Genomic DNA, 15,570 nt, shown 5'->3' with positions numbered 1-15,570 from the left:
TCACTTGGAAACATGGCACTCTTTGATGCATTGTGGCTAGATAGTAATTTGGAGGCTTTAAATGGATTCGCTGAGGGCAAGGATTTGAGCCACAGAGCCATCAGCAGAATGTGATAAACACTGTGTTTCTGTGACTGCTCACTGCGAGTGACTAATGAGATGACATGTACGTGACATTTACCTTGGCAGATACATACGTCTCCATCCTTGAACCGCGGCCGTGAGATCGCCCCCTGCTGGCTCACACCTCACCTCTAGCACCTCCTTACGAAATCATTAGGAAAGTGCCTTGGCTTCAGGCTCCCGTGAAGTGAAGTGTGAAAACCCACAGTTTTTTTTTTTTTTTTTTTTTTTTAAATAAAAGCCTTAAATCTGTGGAGCTGGTACTCCAGGCTTCGTCTAGCTCTTTTTGGAGAATATTTGTAGCTGAGGAAAACCGTGCCGATGACAAACAGCATTTTGTGGTGAATGTTTTCTGGAAATGTGATGAATCGAAGGGTCTTTACAATGTCAGGTTTATATTTACTTGCGGAGGGGGCATATTTTGTCAGCATTAAATGGCCTCATGGTATTTAGCGGAGAGTAGAAAAACCAGCAGATCGTACAAAGCTGCTCTGAAATGAGGAGGACACCGGAGACTTTTCATACTTCTAGCTCCAAAAGAAGCAAAACCTTGCGTAATTATGTGACCTTGTGCTGATTCCTGAGTGCGTTTAGTAGGGTTGTATCTGACCGTATTGCAGCGCAGACTTCGGTGGCTCGTTTTGGTGCCACTTAAATGCCTGATCTGTCGGTTTGAAAAATTTGCCCTCTGGTGCTCAGGCAACACCGTCTCTCACGTATCATCGCTAGTTAACGATATATTTGTTCTGGTGTCAGCAGACGCTTGCCGTTAGCTAGTAGCTACCTTCAACATGGTGAAAATGTCTAAAGCTAAACGGTCTAAAGTGTGGCTGTATTCCACTCAAAAGCGTTCCGATATCGGGACGTGCAGTATTTAATTTTTAAATGTTTAAGGGGGGAACACTTCAGTTTTCATGCACCCTTTTTCCATCGGCTCCTTGTTAAAAAGTGTCGTTTTAGCACCGATATCGGGAAAAGTGATTCCCAGCCCTAGCATTTAGTCAGGTTTGGTATCACAGTGAACGCCATGAGAGGTTTTAGAGTTCTGGTTGCTGTTACTAATGTCTGTGTGTGTGTGTGTGTCTGTATGTGTGTCTGTGTGCAGGGGGAGACAGCACTGGACCTGGCCAAGCAGAGGAAGAACGCCTGGATGATGAACCATCTGCAGGAAGCTCGACAGGCCAAGGGCTACGACAGCCCATCCTACCTGAAGAGGCTGAAAGCGGACAAGGTGTGGAGCGGAGCATGTAGATGAATGGGGGGGGATCTGAAGCATAGTTGAATTGACCTGAGACTTTGGGTGTCTATTAATATGCGTAATTGACCATTCTTCTCACATACCTGTTTGACGTCGTCTTCCACTGCTGAAGTAAAACTCCAATACTCATGAACCAAAAATCCCCGTATGTCGTTTGTGTCCAGCCCCAGATATCAAGCCAGCGAGGACAATCTCATGATTCACTACATTCCAAGTTTTTTTTTTTTCTTGCCAAGAATGCAAATATGATATTCTTGGCGTTGATGAACGCTCTTTATTTGCTATTTACACAGATATAGAAGTACATGGGAATTATTGGGCATTTCCCTGCGTCAAGGTTTGTAAACAACAGCAAACAAGACTATGACATAGGAAAATGCATTCATGAACGCGATAAAGTTAAGTAAATAGATAGAAAAGTAAACTAGGCGCTTGAGTGGTGTGATAAACATTGTGCCTTTAGCATCAGAGGTAGCTGGGGGTGATTTAAGAGTCCAGTCGGACTGTGCCATTGGAGTGGCAGTGATCTGATCTGCTGATCTGCACCCTGCATGTCCTCAGCAACCAGCTGTGACCCAAACGGCTGCTCTTGATGGCCTCTGGTGGCCATCGCTGCTGCACACACAAGGTACATGCGAGTTCTTCCAGTATTATATGGGACTGAACAAAATATTTTCAACGCTGCATCAGCCTATTTGAATAGCGGCGTCTGCAAAACAATAAATAGCATCATAAAAATAGCAGGGACTATAAATAGTGCTGCGGTTAAATACATGGAGTCATAACCCAAGTCATTTAAGTCGCTACTGCTGTGCCTGGTGCAAGGTAATTAACCTCAATTACCCTGTTGAAATATCAAGCTGTTTAAATAGGTAAGATTGAAAGCAACAGCACAGTAATTAAATGTAGATGTAAGAATTGGTGTCTTACGCACGGCACTTTTCGGTTGGATATAGTTGGAGTTACGCTGAGAACCATTCGGCAAATTAGCTCTGTGTGGGCTGGCTCCAGTCCACGGCACAGTATGACCGACATGTTAGTACTGGAGCTGCAATGTCTTTGTAAAGAATCCCAGACTTAGGGGAAAATGCTCCTTTGTGAAGAAATTGTTGTTTGCTCCTTGACGTGGGAGATGCTAACGTTCAATTTGGTGGCCTGTGCACAGTGTCTGGCAGCGGCTCCGGTGATTAGCTCGAGCTAATCTATTATTACTGAAAGCCAAGCTCTTGATTTGTTTGTGTCCTTTTATTTATATATATAAATGTGTGTGTATATGTGTAAATATATATGTAATGTGTGTGTGTGTGTATATATATATAATGTGTGTATATATGTATATATATGTGTGAGTGCGTGTGTGTGTGAGTCAATGATTGTAGGTCTAAAACGTAGATATGGATCTCAAAAATGTAATATTCTGGCTCAACTCTAAAACCAACTAAGATAAGCATACAAAAATTTTTGAGAAACTGCTGAAGCGTAAGTATTTCTGACCAAATGCAAATTGTATTTTGCATAGAACTTTTTTTGCCTGATGATTTCAGACGTCTCTGTAATCTGCATACAGGCCTTTTCTTCATCCTCCATGAACTCAAGGCCGTCTGAAATCGCCCTGGAGCTCTCGCACTAAAAGCTTCAATGGCCGTAATGCCCAAAACTGCAGATTCCGCTTAGGTGGATGAATCTGTGCATTGATCTCCTCGGGGCACTTGTATTCCTGTGTTTCATATGGAGCTTCCCGAAACTGCAGACGTCGTGGAGAAATGGATTTCGTAGAGCAATAAAAACTGCTGAACATTTATGAAGGTTAACGCCAACTAAGTAGCACACCCTGACTACTTTGATTCAGTGTGTCATGTCTGTGGATGAGAAGGTTAAATGATGGTAATGTCCTTGCAGAAGACGGCTAGTCTTATAAATACTTCCCAAGAAGACACAAGTGATGCCTCTGGATGAATGGAGTTTTCTGCGGTCTGTTTCTCCTTACTTCTGTGAGCTGTCCACCTACGTTTGACCCTTGCCCCTTTGTCTTTCAGGACTTCCGGCAGAAAGTGATGTTGGGTACCCCATTCCTGGTCATCTGGCTGGTGGGCTTCATCGCCGACCTGAACATTGACTCCTGGCTCATCAAAGGGCTGATGTACGCTGCAGTGTGGATCACGGTGCAGTTCCTCTCCAAGTACGTCTTGGGTGCCAGCTCGCGTCGGAGCTCTCCGTGACGTTGCTCCGAGAGCCCAAGATATGGGAACATGAAGTAGCCATTTGGGGAAGACTGCTTACAGGAGCTCAATGGCATGATCGAGCTTGTGTTACATTACTTTAGGAATGCATCATCTGTTGTGTTTGGAATGATAAACGTGCTGTCTGTTTGGGTCCTTACTGTGTTATAATGGTAAAAGTGTACAATGTAAACTTGTGTTTGCTTTATGTGGCAAAGTTGCTTTAGCTCATTGCGTGTGGTATGATTTCCTTGGTAAGGGGCTGTACACATAGCATGGTGAAATGGGGGTGCAGATTTGGGGACGTAGTGCTGTTCTGAGACTTACGCGAAGGGTGAGCCGGGGAGGGAACCTTCACTAAGTAATCATATTTTTATGTGCCCTTAATTCCCAGGTCCTTCTTTGATCATTCCATGCACAGTGCGCTGCCCCTGGGTATCTACCTGGCCACCAAGTTCTGGATGTACGTCACCTGGTTCTTCTGGTTTTGGAACGATATCCTTTTTATTCTGGGCTAACTTTGTGATCTTCTGCTGTGCGTGCCGCCTTATTCCTGCCAGACTTGCTGTATTCAAGGACCGGGAATGTTAAAAACTCAGATCATGGATGTTTAGTTATAGGTTAAATCAATGAGAAGGTACAGTCACTTTAGCACCCCTAGCTTAGGATCTCTGGTCTTTAAGCTATAGCTTATGAAAGGAGAACTTAGACCGTTTCTGGCATTGATGGAAGGTAGGTCGTTATGGGGAAAGGCAAAGATGGATGGAATGAAGTTTGATGCAGGTCCATCCGCTGTCCAGAGACCACTAAGATGTCATTGCAGGAATTTGTGAGTTCTGCAGACCCTATAGAGCAGACAGAAGGCCTCTTTACCATCTGCTGTCATCTAATTAGCTGGTGTGCGTCGCAGCATTTGCAGAATTAATTGGTGACCGCCCCCGCCCCCCCCCCGCCCCCCCCCCCCCCGCACTGCCCCGTTTCCTTCGGTGACCCATGGCGACACTTACATCTGCTTTCTGGTCATGTTAAATTTGAACTTGAGGTTTGTACTGAGGACGGTTTAAGAGCTGAATTTGCCACAAAAACTGATGCTAGCTGATTCTATACACACACATACATACGCACACACACACACACCTGTTTTACGTGACGGTTCCAAACTCTGAAGGCTTAGAGATTAATGGAAGCTGCCAGAATATTACTGATAATTACTGCAATTATCTTGCATGAATATTTACAATTGACGAAACATTATCCGAAAAGAGTGTATGTTGTGTGAAAAGCTTCTCTTAATGTAATGACATCTTCAGTCTATTTAACCTTGATCCCTTAATCCTTTTAATGGTCTGAACTACAACATTACCACACAAGCACTCAGGATTATTGTGCGGTTTGATTAGTTCTGTCTGAGGCGCGCCTGTCCCCAAATTATCAGCGCCATATCACGTTTCCTGAGTCTCCAAAAAGGCACAAGGGCTGAGCGACGCGAGGGATTTGTTATCCAAACAGGACCAGGGCGTGACAACCAGAAGGAAGCTTACAGCTTGGATCAAAGTGCAGGAACAGTGAACATGTGAGGGACACTGAGCTGCTTCGGGCCTCAGGTGGGGGGGGGGGGGGAAGCATCATCAAGTCCTTAAACATACAGTTCGTCTCTAGATGTCACAGTCCTGCTTGACACCACCGTGGTCAAGAATCTGATCAGATTTTAAGTGTCTTTCTGTATGAGCAGCGTAGCTTCGTGCCTAATGAGGTTGGCTGCCTGAACAGGCCAGTGTCTTCTGATGTCACCAGAGAAAATTTTATACTTATTGACTTTTCTCTTGGAGAAAATCAATCATGCTAACAGCCCGCAGCCTGTGTGTGCGCAATATGAGCAAACTCATCAGTTAAGGTTGGACACAGCAGAGCTTCCCATTGGCCGCTTTTGTTTCGTTGGGCGGTGCCAGTTTCTGATTGACCGACTGGAATCTCCTCTGGTTATTACAGGTCCAGACGTGGGTGCACATCAGGTCTGTATGATGTGTTTTACCTGGACTCCTGCCATGAAGGTTAACTTCTCCTTGCTGCCTGTTCGGGAGGTGTCTTGTGATTAATCCAGGGCGGGGCAGCACTGTCTCAGGTGCTTTTGGCTCGGCACTGCTGACAAATCGGGCGGGGTGCTATAATACAAAAGATCGTTACTTTTAATAGAACACAATAGAAAGGGATGCCCTTTGATCTGCTTTTGATGGAAGAGCTCTCTGCCAGTAGCTCATCACAGATGAATTCCTCCCACGTGTCATTATCTGGCATTAAATGGCTCCTATGGAACGGCCTAATTACCTGATGTTTCAGCTTGCCGTGGTGGCCCTTGTTTGGCATATGTGTAGCTGCATGCCTTGGCGGTTCTCTCCCCATGAGTCTCTAACGAGATCAGGCTGTCCCGATCGCGCTGGTCCCCCCGAAGGTCTCCCGTGGAGTTCCCGTCCTTGGTGACCTGGTCATGAACGCTGGTGGTTTTATGGAGGATTACTCCGCAGCAGCTCGTTGTGGACCTCCAGTCGCTCGATGGCCCCGAAGGAGAAGGTCTCCGCGGTGGAGCCGTGACCTGAGCCAGGTTTAAAAATGGCCTGGCTGGCTAGGGGACAGCCATTGTTGTCTGGAGTTTGTGTCTGCGGTCACTCTCCATCGTGGACGGGGGAGCTCTCAGCACTGCCCCCCGGCCTACTGCTTACCTTCCTGGAAGCCTACTGGCCTTCTGTTTGTGGCCATTAGGTCAGTCCCATTGAGATCTTTGTTTCCAGTATGTTTCCTACCAGTATTCGTTTATAAATATGAGCTTGACTATACTTTTTAATTGTGTTTTTGCACCTCTTTACAGTAAAAAGTCTGGACACGCCTGCTTTTACTGCATTTGTCTGTGTTATTCACTGTACAGTAAAAGGCCTCGGGGCATTGAAGGGGCAACTTAGGGTCATTATGTTGTGGAAAAACAGATGATTTTCAGTAGGTGTGTCCAGTCTTTTGACTGGTACTGTGTATCTCATTTTGTTTATTGAGGTAATCAGCATAACATTATGGTGAGAGAGTCCTTATTACAAAAGCATTTTTGGAGTGGTGGTGAGACAGATAATACTTACACAAGGAACGTTCCAGAACAGGCTTTACAGCAGCCACCTTCTCTTCTAATGGATTTGTCCTCCTGTTTTGACATTGTTGCGACATGTAGCTGGCGACGATACAATCACCATAAACTGCTGTCTGCTGTGACTTTCCCCTGCAGCTCAGTAACGACAGCCGGAGCACCAAATGCACTTTGCCCCAGTTTAAAGAAATTAAATGACTTTCCAGTAGGTATGTGGCTGTTGTGTCCCTATGTAACGGGTCTCTCCCCATCAGAGTTGGGCCACGTCGTTGTTTTTCATTTCTCTTATGTTCAATTGTTCAAGAAACAGCTGTTTTACTTAAGAGGTAAAAGGACATTTAGTATAAAAAAAGACTTACGTGGTTTTTGGCACAGCTCTTTGCACAAGGAAAGGCAAAATCTGAGATTTGTTTAGCTTGAACAACAGAGCATGTTTGGTCACGTTGGCAAGATCAGATCTTTTTTACCTGGAAATGTAGCATGTGGTTCACATCAACATTGTCTGTGCCCTGTTTTGCAGTTTAAGCTTTTCTTTTCTAGACATTGGGTGCATTTTATAAGCCACCATTACCGTTCAGCAGTCAATAAATCTGGCGAATAACAATGGGACTATAGTCACATACAGCCAGGATTCAGACTCACAACATTCACGTGATGCATTCAGCCCTTATATTATGCGAGTTACTTAGTCCACATTAACTGCCCAGAACTGAGCAAAGTACAGTTTAGCATGAATTGTTCTGTGATATATTAGTCTGTCTGGGATGGGTGGGGAGTGGGATCCCTCTAATTACAGTTGTGATGAAGGGGTTTCTGTGCCACAAAGCTAATTCATGTCTTCTGGTACTGCTAACCGCTAAATGCTTCTCTTAGCACGTTTTAATGGAACCCTGTATTTCCCTATAGGAGAAGGCTGGTGTTGAGCATATATATCAGGTTTGAGTTTATCTGTTAAGCCACTGTTTTGTCTCTCTTTGTAGTTTCTCTTCTGCTTAGGTTGCATCCCCATTAATTCCTTTACTCAGATAGAATAGTGCCTTCCAGATCACTACAGTGATGTTCATCAACTTACATAAGGGTTTCCTGTTGTTGGCATACTTCCTGAAATATCTGGTGATTACTCTAATTGTTAGTGCAGTCCTGGGATTTTGTGACTTTGCTTTAGGTTTGAACCACATAAGGTCGTCTTCGGTGTCCAACTGGGTGATATCACAGTCTCTGTAAAAAGTCTGCATCCTGTGGAGAAAGGTACAGCGGGTGCTGGATGTGTTATTCGAAACGAAATGTAAACACATCGCTCGTTTTACAGTGCTGCTTTGTAATTATGGTATGTGTGGCATGATGTCATAGTCACTCACGCGGGCCAGTGTCACTCGAGCTGTCTAACCCCGTCAGAGCTGGGCCTTGTCTCCTGGCTCTCCACTCGGGTTTACCTTGGTGGCTTAACCTAACAGCAGAGGAGTAATGCGGTAAATTTGCAGTGGTCTGTCACAAGCAGCCGAGGGGCAAGTCTGTCTAGCCTCTGTATAACCCCTTCTGTTACGTAGGCTGATGTTGATGGTTTACGGTTGGAGTCACAGGGCAGAAGCGAACTGAAGTGTGAGCTGCAGTGGGACGTGCGGAGATGCACACGTGGTGCAGCTGTTATGGTGATCACTAGTGTCTAGTGCAAGGGTTCTCAAAGTCCGGATGCGGGCCGATTTGGAAGTTAATCCGGACCCAGATTGATGCCCCTTATGAATTGAAATGGTTAACATAAAAAAGCTTAATAGGGTTTGAAGTACAAAAATACAAGGTAGAACCAAACTTCACCCACACATAACTTGTCATAATCTACCCCCCATGACAAAATGATCGGCAGACGTTAAACCAGTCTCTGCAAGTTTCCATAGCATATTAATGTCTAATTTCAAAAGTTATTGTTAATTCATTAAAGTTCATTAAGTGCTGTTTTGTTATTGAAAATTGTTCCGGATTTCTGACTTTGGACAAAAACCTGATGTGGGCCTTTGATCAAAACGTTTGAGAACCCCTGGTGTGGTGTGTTCTCCAGTGTCCCTGCTGTATGGAGCTTACATATGCAGGTGTGGGGGCTTTGTGTCGCCTCCCTTACCTTCTGGCAAAGCAAAGTTCCAGAAACACAGGTCCTTAACGAACGGCACATTTGCCTCTGGTGACGATCCACATCCCCTTCCTCCTGACCAGCGCCGCTCTGTTCTACAACTTTGGCAAGTCCTGGAAATCCGATCCCGGGATCATCAGAGCTTCAGAGGAGCAGAAGAAGAAGGTATGGCCCACATGGCCCTTCTCCAGCTAAATGCAGTGTGTCATTTTAAGCCTGATGAAACATGGAATCGGCTTGAGAAGCTAACTATCTTCTCAAGTACATCCAGATTGGTGGCATTCTTACTTATTAGCGCAGGTCTTTTTATCGACACATGGCTTTACGTTTAAAGTTAGCAGTAAAAATGGAAACCTGTCATTTAACTCGCTATATTGATGTTGTAGTTCTTGCATACATCCCAGTGGTTTGCACTAATGACAGACTATAAATAGCATTATCCTCATAAATCCTGATGCCTTGGGTGTGGTCAGACATATTTGGGCACACCCCTGTGCATGACTAGATTCTATCAGTGTCCCCCTCTGGTCAGAACTGCTACTCCAGTAACCACAGTTACCCTGAAAGCGCTGTGGTTTCCATGGTAATAGTTAGTGGCGCAGCGGACCGATAACCCAGGCCGAGACGATGGATTTCAAAGTGCACCACTTCAGTGAAGTGAAGCCAGCACCACTGCATGAGAAGTCATGACGGACAGCTTTGTGAGGTTGTCGGAGCAGCTTAATTTAATTACACGCAGATTTTAAACTTTAACTGTGGTTCTGTGCCTTAGTGGTGTGGATGTTTTCGAATTGCGCTGTTGTACAGGGACAACGTGGCAGAGCTGTGTGTTTGGGGTCTGCATAACTGTTTTCCTTCCTTTTTGCAGACCATTGTTGAATTAGCAGAAACAGGAAATCTGGACCTGAGCATATTCTGCAGCACCTGCCTGGTAACAATCATCATTTTACAAAATATAAAAACATCTCATTCATTATTTAATCTATAAATATGCCAGATTGCTGAGCTTTTGTGGGTGGTAGTTGGCACAATGGTTCAGATTTCTGGTTTTATTTTGGAAATAACAAGGTATGCATTTAGAAGCGTCACAATCAACTGAATTTGTTGCTTTCATTAAATGCTGTTAGTCGCATTACCTCATACTGGGAGCTAATTTGCGGCAGTGGCCCTATGAATGTGAGGCAAACTGATTTCCCCTTATAAAATGCGTCCCGCAGATACGGAAGCCGGTGAGGTCCAAACACTGCGCCGTGTGTAACCGCTGCATCGCCAAGTTCGACCACCACTGTCCCTGGGTGGGCAACTGTGTGGGTATGTATCCCGATTGTGGCTTTTACCCCCTGCTGCATCAGCTGCAGATGCCCCCCCCCTACTTACCCCAGAGAAACAGCTTTATTACTGGGAGTGAACTCCAGTTTAAGCAGTAGCACATGGCTGGAGGCAGAGAATAACTCCCTTCAGGGCGGATTAGCGCACCGGAAAATTCCGTTGGATGGACTCTGAAATTCAATTTAACGGCAGGGGAATGAGCAGGAGCCTGTCTGCCATGTCCACGCTTCCAGTGCCCCGTGACCAGCTGGAGCCTGGTGTAAGAGGCTGGCGTGCCTGACGGTGGCTTGCTGCCCGAGCCACATGCGGATCCTGTCCTGTTCTTTTTCCCTAGAGTCACATGACAGACACTGCAGTGGCGCAGGGCAGTTGAGGGTCCCCCTGGGGGGGTTGTTTTCTTGTTTGGACAGGTGTCCATGGGAAATGGGGAGGGGAGGGAGACAGGAAAGGTGAGTCAGCACTGGGAGACAGACTTAATATAGTTGCTTCTGAAGGATTGTAGCCCATTGTCTGTTCTGAAGACATTCTTATAGGTCTGACGGGCTGCTGATACGTTTTGTGTTGCCAAGAAACTTGATGTTGTTTTGATGTGATATCAGTAGGGGACACACCATAGTGCAGTATCTAGATATATAAGGTTTATCAGAATTGGGGAGTGATACATTTAGGTGTTCAAAGGAGGAAGGGTGTGTTAGACATACAGAACTTGCCTGCACATGTGATTCTGTGTGTGTAAATTAAACAGGGCTTGTGACATGTATGGCATGTACACATGTGCACACCAGAGTCCACTTTTTCTGGAATGGAAACATTAATTGGTACCAGTAGTAAATTAGTATCATAAGCAGCAATTAATTTCAGTAGCTGATCATGTCACTCCCACTCAGAATCTCAGGCACGTGGTTGTGCAACAGCTGCCTGCATCTCGGCAGGGAAACTCTACATCTCTCACCTGCTCCCTGACATGTGATTCAGCCATGTTTCTTGTGCTGTTCCCAGGAAGTGGGAATCACCGCTACTTCATGGGATACTTGTTCTTTCTGCTCTGCATGATCTGCTGGATGATCTACGGCTGCATCTGCTGTAAGCTTGGCCATTTTCTCAATTTTGGCAAATTTTGCTTCCATGCGAGTGTCGTTCACTAGTCCGTAATTATCACTCCGACTTGTGGATCTGCATTTAAATTGGCCCTGGTCCTTGCCTTGAAGCTGGTAATTGCTAAACACTAATTTGTAGGCAAGTTATATAAGTACAATAATCAAAGGAAGTGCTAGAAGGCATGACGTGTGTATGAATGCTGGATTGAGCTTGGCTGGTCTCCTGAATGGAGTGTGTCATGGTTCTAGGAGACCCACATTGATTTGTTTTTTTTTTTGGTGCCGCCTCGCTCTTAGACTGGAGGATCCACTGTGCCACTAGTTACTCCAAGGATGGCCTCTGGACCTACATCACACAGATCGCCACCTGTTCGCCGTGGATGTTCTGGATGTTCCTCAACAGCATCTTCCACTTGATGTGGGTGGCCGTCCTCATCATGTGCCAGATGTACCAGGTAAGTGCCTCGCCAGGCCAGCAGAGGACCCCAGCTAGAGCTTTCTATGTCACCAAACATGGTGTTGACTTTTCTGATCTCTCTACACAGATGGAAAGGGGAAGAAATGCAGTCTAGCTGAAGTTTCAGTTGCAATAACGCCAGACTTTGTGTCTTTGTAAAATACTCTGAGTAGAGATGCACAGTATATTCAGTAACACATCGGCAGATGCTCATTAAAAATCAAGAACTCTGCATGGGTCCAGTGGGCCCAGTCTCGGTCGATATTACCAGCTGGTTAGCACTGGAGCTAAAAACTTTAGCTATTAACATAAAGGAGATGATTGCATTGGATCATTCCCCGCTTTCTCTAGCAAAGGAATGAGGGATTTTATTGGCTAATTCACCACACGTAAGTCTCCCAAGTCAGTGCTAAGTCTAACTGCATGCATTATTTTATATATTTGCTACACACATTCACGGTGGGATCTATTGGTAGGGTTGCCAGACACCCCATTAAATTTATTTTTGCCTACGGACCTGGTTATTGGTTTCTGTTATCAGTAATACTAGACAAATATCAGTTATTCTGATATATTTCCACATCGAAGCACCACTAACGTTGAGGTATGCAGTTACTGGTTCAGCTCACAAAAAAGAAACCCTTCTGTTATATTCTTGTCCATTGTCAGTAAACTCTTTAGAGATTCTGTTTGAGTTGAGGTTGTAAGTTGCCAGCGCTTAACAAGCCGGGTGAAAGTATTTAAGATTGCGCTCAGCCTTGCCAGCCTTCGGTCACTCGGTGAACCTCCTGGAACATGATGGTGCATTGCTCATGCTTTCCTGTTTCAGATTGCTTGCCTTGGTGTGACCACAAATGAGCGTATGAACGCCAGGAGATACAAGCACTTTAAAGTCACGACCACCTCCATCGAGAGCCCCTTCAAGTGAGTACAAGCGAACTAGGGGCAAGAGTTAACGGGCTTAGATATTCTCAAGTCTTAATGTATGAAACGTGAGTAAAAAAACAGGATTCACTTTCACAATCAAAGCAAATTATGGTGTAAAGAGGCTCCAGGACCTGAGCTGGAAAATGTGCCAAAAATGAGTCGATTGATACATGAAGATCCCAGGCTATAATGGACACGTGGATGTAAAGGAGCTGTTCTCCCAGTTCATGTTACATGTCACCCATGGTCATTGAATTTGTGCAAAGGAGTGGTCAGTGTGGGTGGAGAGTCCCCACAAGTCTGAGGTTCTCTGAATGTGTCACTAATCCTTGCCGTTCTGTCCTCTTCCTCTTCAGCCATGGTTGTGTGCGGAACCTCATCGACTTCTTTGAGTATCGCTGCTGTGGCCTGATGCGGCCGGTGGTCGTGGACTGGACCGCGCAGTACACAATCGAGTACGACCAGACGTCCGGCTCGGGATACCAGTTGGTGTAGCGGTCCGCACAGGTCCTGGAGAGGTCCCCCGGAAGTGCAGGGTGGAGGTTTAGGGGGAGGGGTTCATTCTTGGGAATGCCCCTTTGGGATCATCTCCTTTTGCTATGACTGAAATCTGCCGGGACACTCGCATACCGTACAGGACACAACATGGCCACTGTCAGAGTCCCTAACCCCATGGTCCCTGACATGGACAGTGTATGACTGCCACCTATGTTGGGCAAGCATAAGAAGAGAAGGCTTGCATAAAGGGATTCATCTGCCCTCCATACGGGAGTCTCACATTTCAAGACATGCAATACGTTTGTTTTCCTTTTCGTTCCCTTCATCATTGTCACTTTATGGCTTCCGTTTGTGTAGCCTTAAATTATTTTCTGTTCTGTTAAGAGTATTATTACGTTTTTGGTTCATACTTGAAGCTTAGCTGTTCCATAAAACCCTCAGAATCCTAGAGAAACGGATTCCAGAGGAGATGAGGAAAAACGAAACACTCCGGAGTGTGAAGGGGAGAGCGGGTCTGGGATCGGAAACTTTGGATGGGGCACCTCAGCGCGGGTGACCCCTATGGACAGGCGAGAGTGAAAGTCGGCTCGGGAACCCATTCCACCACCGAGTAACAGCTACATGAGTATTTATTTTTAAGCTATTTATAGATGAGTTGATCATGTTACCGGTAGTACGTGTAAAGTTTTATTGTAATTAATTATATAGATGATGTGGTCCAGTACAGAACTATAGTTTGAAAGCAAATAACAGAACATATATTTGTATAAATGCATATATATGTATTTAATAACATTAATATTTATTATTGCCATTGTGTAGTTTAGAGGATACATGATCATGTCTTTCAAAGACTTGGAAGCCGCTGAAATAGTGAAAAGGGGGGATTTATGGAATGGTTAAAGTGGTTATTGGTTATAATGGTTTAAGTGGTTGTTGGTTATAATGGTTATTTTTTTACAGGGAGGAGTCTTCCCGTTTTTTAAATTATTTTTTTCCCTGTTTAACTTGTTAATATGATGCACTGATTGCTTTTCGTCCTGCCGCTAAAATGGTAGGTCAGACCGGCCTTCCGAATATCAATTCTGCGTTTACAGAGGACAGGCCACGTCACCTGGGGGCAACAGGGCAGCAGTGGCCGCTAGCATTTTGTTTTCATACAAGCCCGACTCTACGCAGTAGCAACAGGTTTAAACGAGTGTAAAGATCGTCTGTCTGTACATAAATGAGCTAGTTAGTTCTTTTCGTCCGTGAAATTTTTTCGTCGCCGTTGGGTTTTAAGCTGCTCTCTGAATTTCATCCGGTCTCCCTTAGGCCGTGACGTAGTTGTGACATTAGCGCTTGGCGACGTTCCTTGCCGCTGTCTTGAGGCATCTTACCTTGTGAGAACACTGCATGCGTGATGCTTTGAAACCAGCCAGTTTCCATACCGTGTTCCCATCCTGCAGAGCTGCTCACCAGCAGCTTGACCATTTGTCCTGTGTTTCCTAGCCAAAGGGGAGCCATGTGTCTGTAAATAGTGGATGTGTGAGTACTTTTGGGATACCTTTTTTTCCTCCAGTCCCCAAGTTTCTTCATGTTTCTTCAGGGGCAGCATCGGTCTCTGCAAGTGCCAGAAAAACCATCTTTCGTGGTGTAAATTTTCTGACTGTTCCGTGTCAGGGGATAACAGAATTGTTTTCGTTTTTTTTAATAGATTTTATATGTTGTATCTCTGGAGTTTGTCGTGTGGCTGGATGCATAAACTGCGAGGAAAGATGATGTGAAATTACGAGAGCAGGCTGCAGCGTTTTTTCCTTTTCGCGTCTCCAACGTCCGGCTGCCGCATGCGGGTTTCAGATCGATCGCTGCAAAGCGATGCTGTCCAGCCTTTGGACCCTGACAGCACAAAAGCTCCTGTCACCTGTAATGGGCGGAGTCTTTTTACTCGGCCTCCGACCTTGGCTCTTTGGTTCTCATTGTGTTGAGGTCAAACGACACTTTTGAATTGTGTGTTTTTCTTTTTTTAAAAGATAGGCATGCGATAGCTCTTAGGAAGAATCCGCATGCCCCTTCACTTGAGAACACCACATGAAAACACATGACTGATTCATGTTTTTACAGTGCCTCTTAGCCCTTGACTATTACCTTAATTCCATATTGGGCATGATACCATTTTAATGGCTTTAATAAACACTTCGTTTAAATGTATAAAATATACAAAAAGTCCACTTTTTTTTTTTGTGAAAGAGGGTTTGACAGTGTTTCTTTTTTGGTATAATGGACCTAAAGGCAAAGCTTTGGGATTGTAACGCTATTTACTGTTGCGTTATTAAAAAGGTGGTTTGCCGAGGAATGTTGTTTTGACTGTCCGCATTAGAATCCTTTTGGATATAAGCAGGCTGTATTCATAAAAGCTGTCCTCAAATGCAAA

At 45.0% G+C, this 15,570-nt stretch overlaps 1 protein-coding gene across 1 annotated transcript in view; it reads left to right on the top strand.

Moving 5' to 3' along the window:
• zdhhc17 (zinc finger DHHC-type palmitoyltransferase 17) overlaps positions 1 to 15,570 on the top strand; it is a 29,713-nt gene extending 14,143 nt beyond the window's left edge. Inside the window, exons 8-17 of the mRNA XM_048970527.1 lie at positions 1,229 to 1,354; positions 3,418 to 3,560; positions 3,995 to 4,097; positions 8,892 to 9,014; positions 9,718 to 9,780; positions 10,067 to 10,160; positions 11,178 to 11,261; positions 11,573 to 11,730; positions 12,562 to 12,656; positions 13,016 to 15,570. Coding sequence (XP_048826484.1) covers positions 1,229 to 1,354; positions 3,418 to 3,560; positions 3,995 to 4,097; positions 8,892 to 9,014; positions 9,718 to 9,780; positions 10,067 to 10,160; positions 11,178 to 11,261; positions 11,573 to 11,730; positions 12,562 to 12,656; positions 13,016 to 13,154 — 1,128 coding nt within the window. The 3' untranslated portion in view covers positions 13,155 to 15,570. The remainder of the gene's footprint in view (positions 1 to 1,228; positions 1,355 to 3,417; positions 3,561 to 3,994; positions 4,098 to 8,891; positions 9,015 to 9,717; positions 9,781 to 10,066; positions 10,161 to 11,177; positions 11,262 to 11,572; positions 11,731 to 12,561; positions 12,657 to 13,015) is intronic.

The sequence above is a fragment of the Brienomyrus brachyistius genome, chromosome 1, assembly GCF_023856365.1.
Source record: "Brienomyrus brachyistius isolate T26 chromosome 1, BBRACH_0.4, whole genome shotgun sequence".
Lineage (NCBI taxonomy): Eukaryota > Metazoa > Chordata > Actinopteri > Osteoglossiformes > Mormyridae > Brienomyrus > Brienomyrus brachyistius.
The sequence above is the reverse complement of the archived record's forward strand: the minus strand, read 5'-3'. Positions and strand labels throughout refer to the sequence as shown.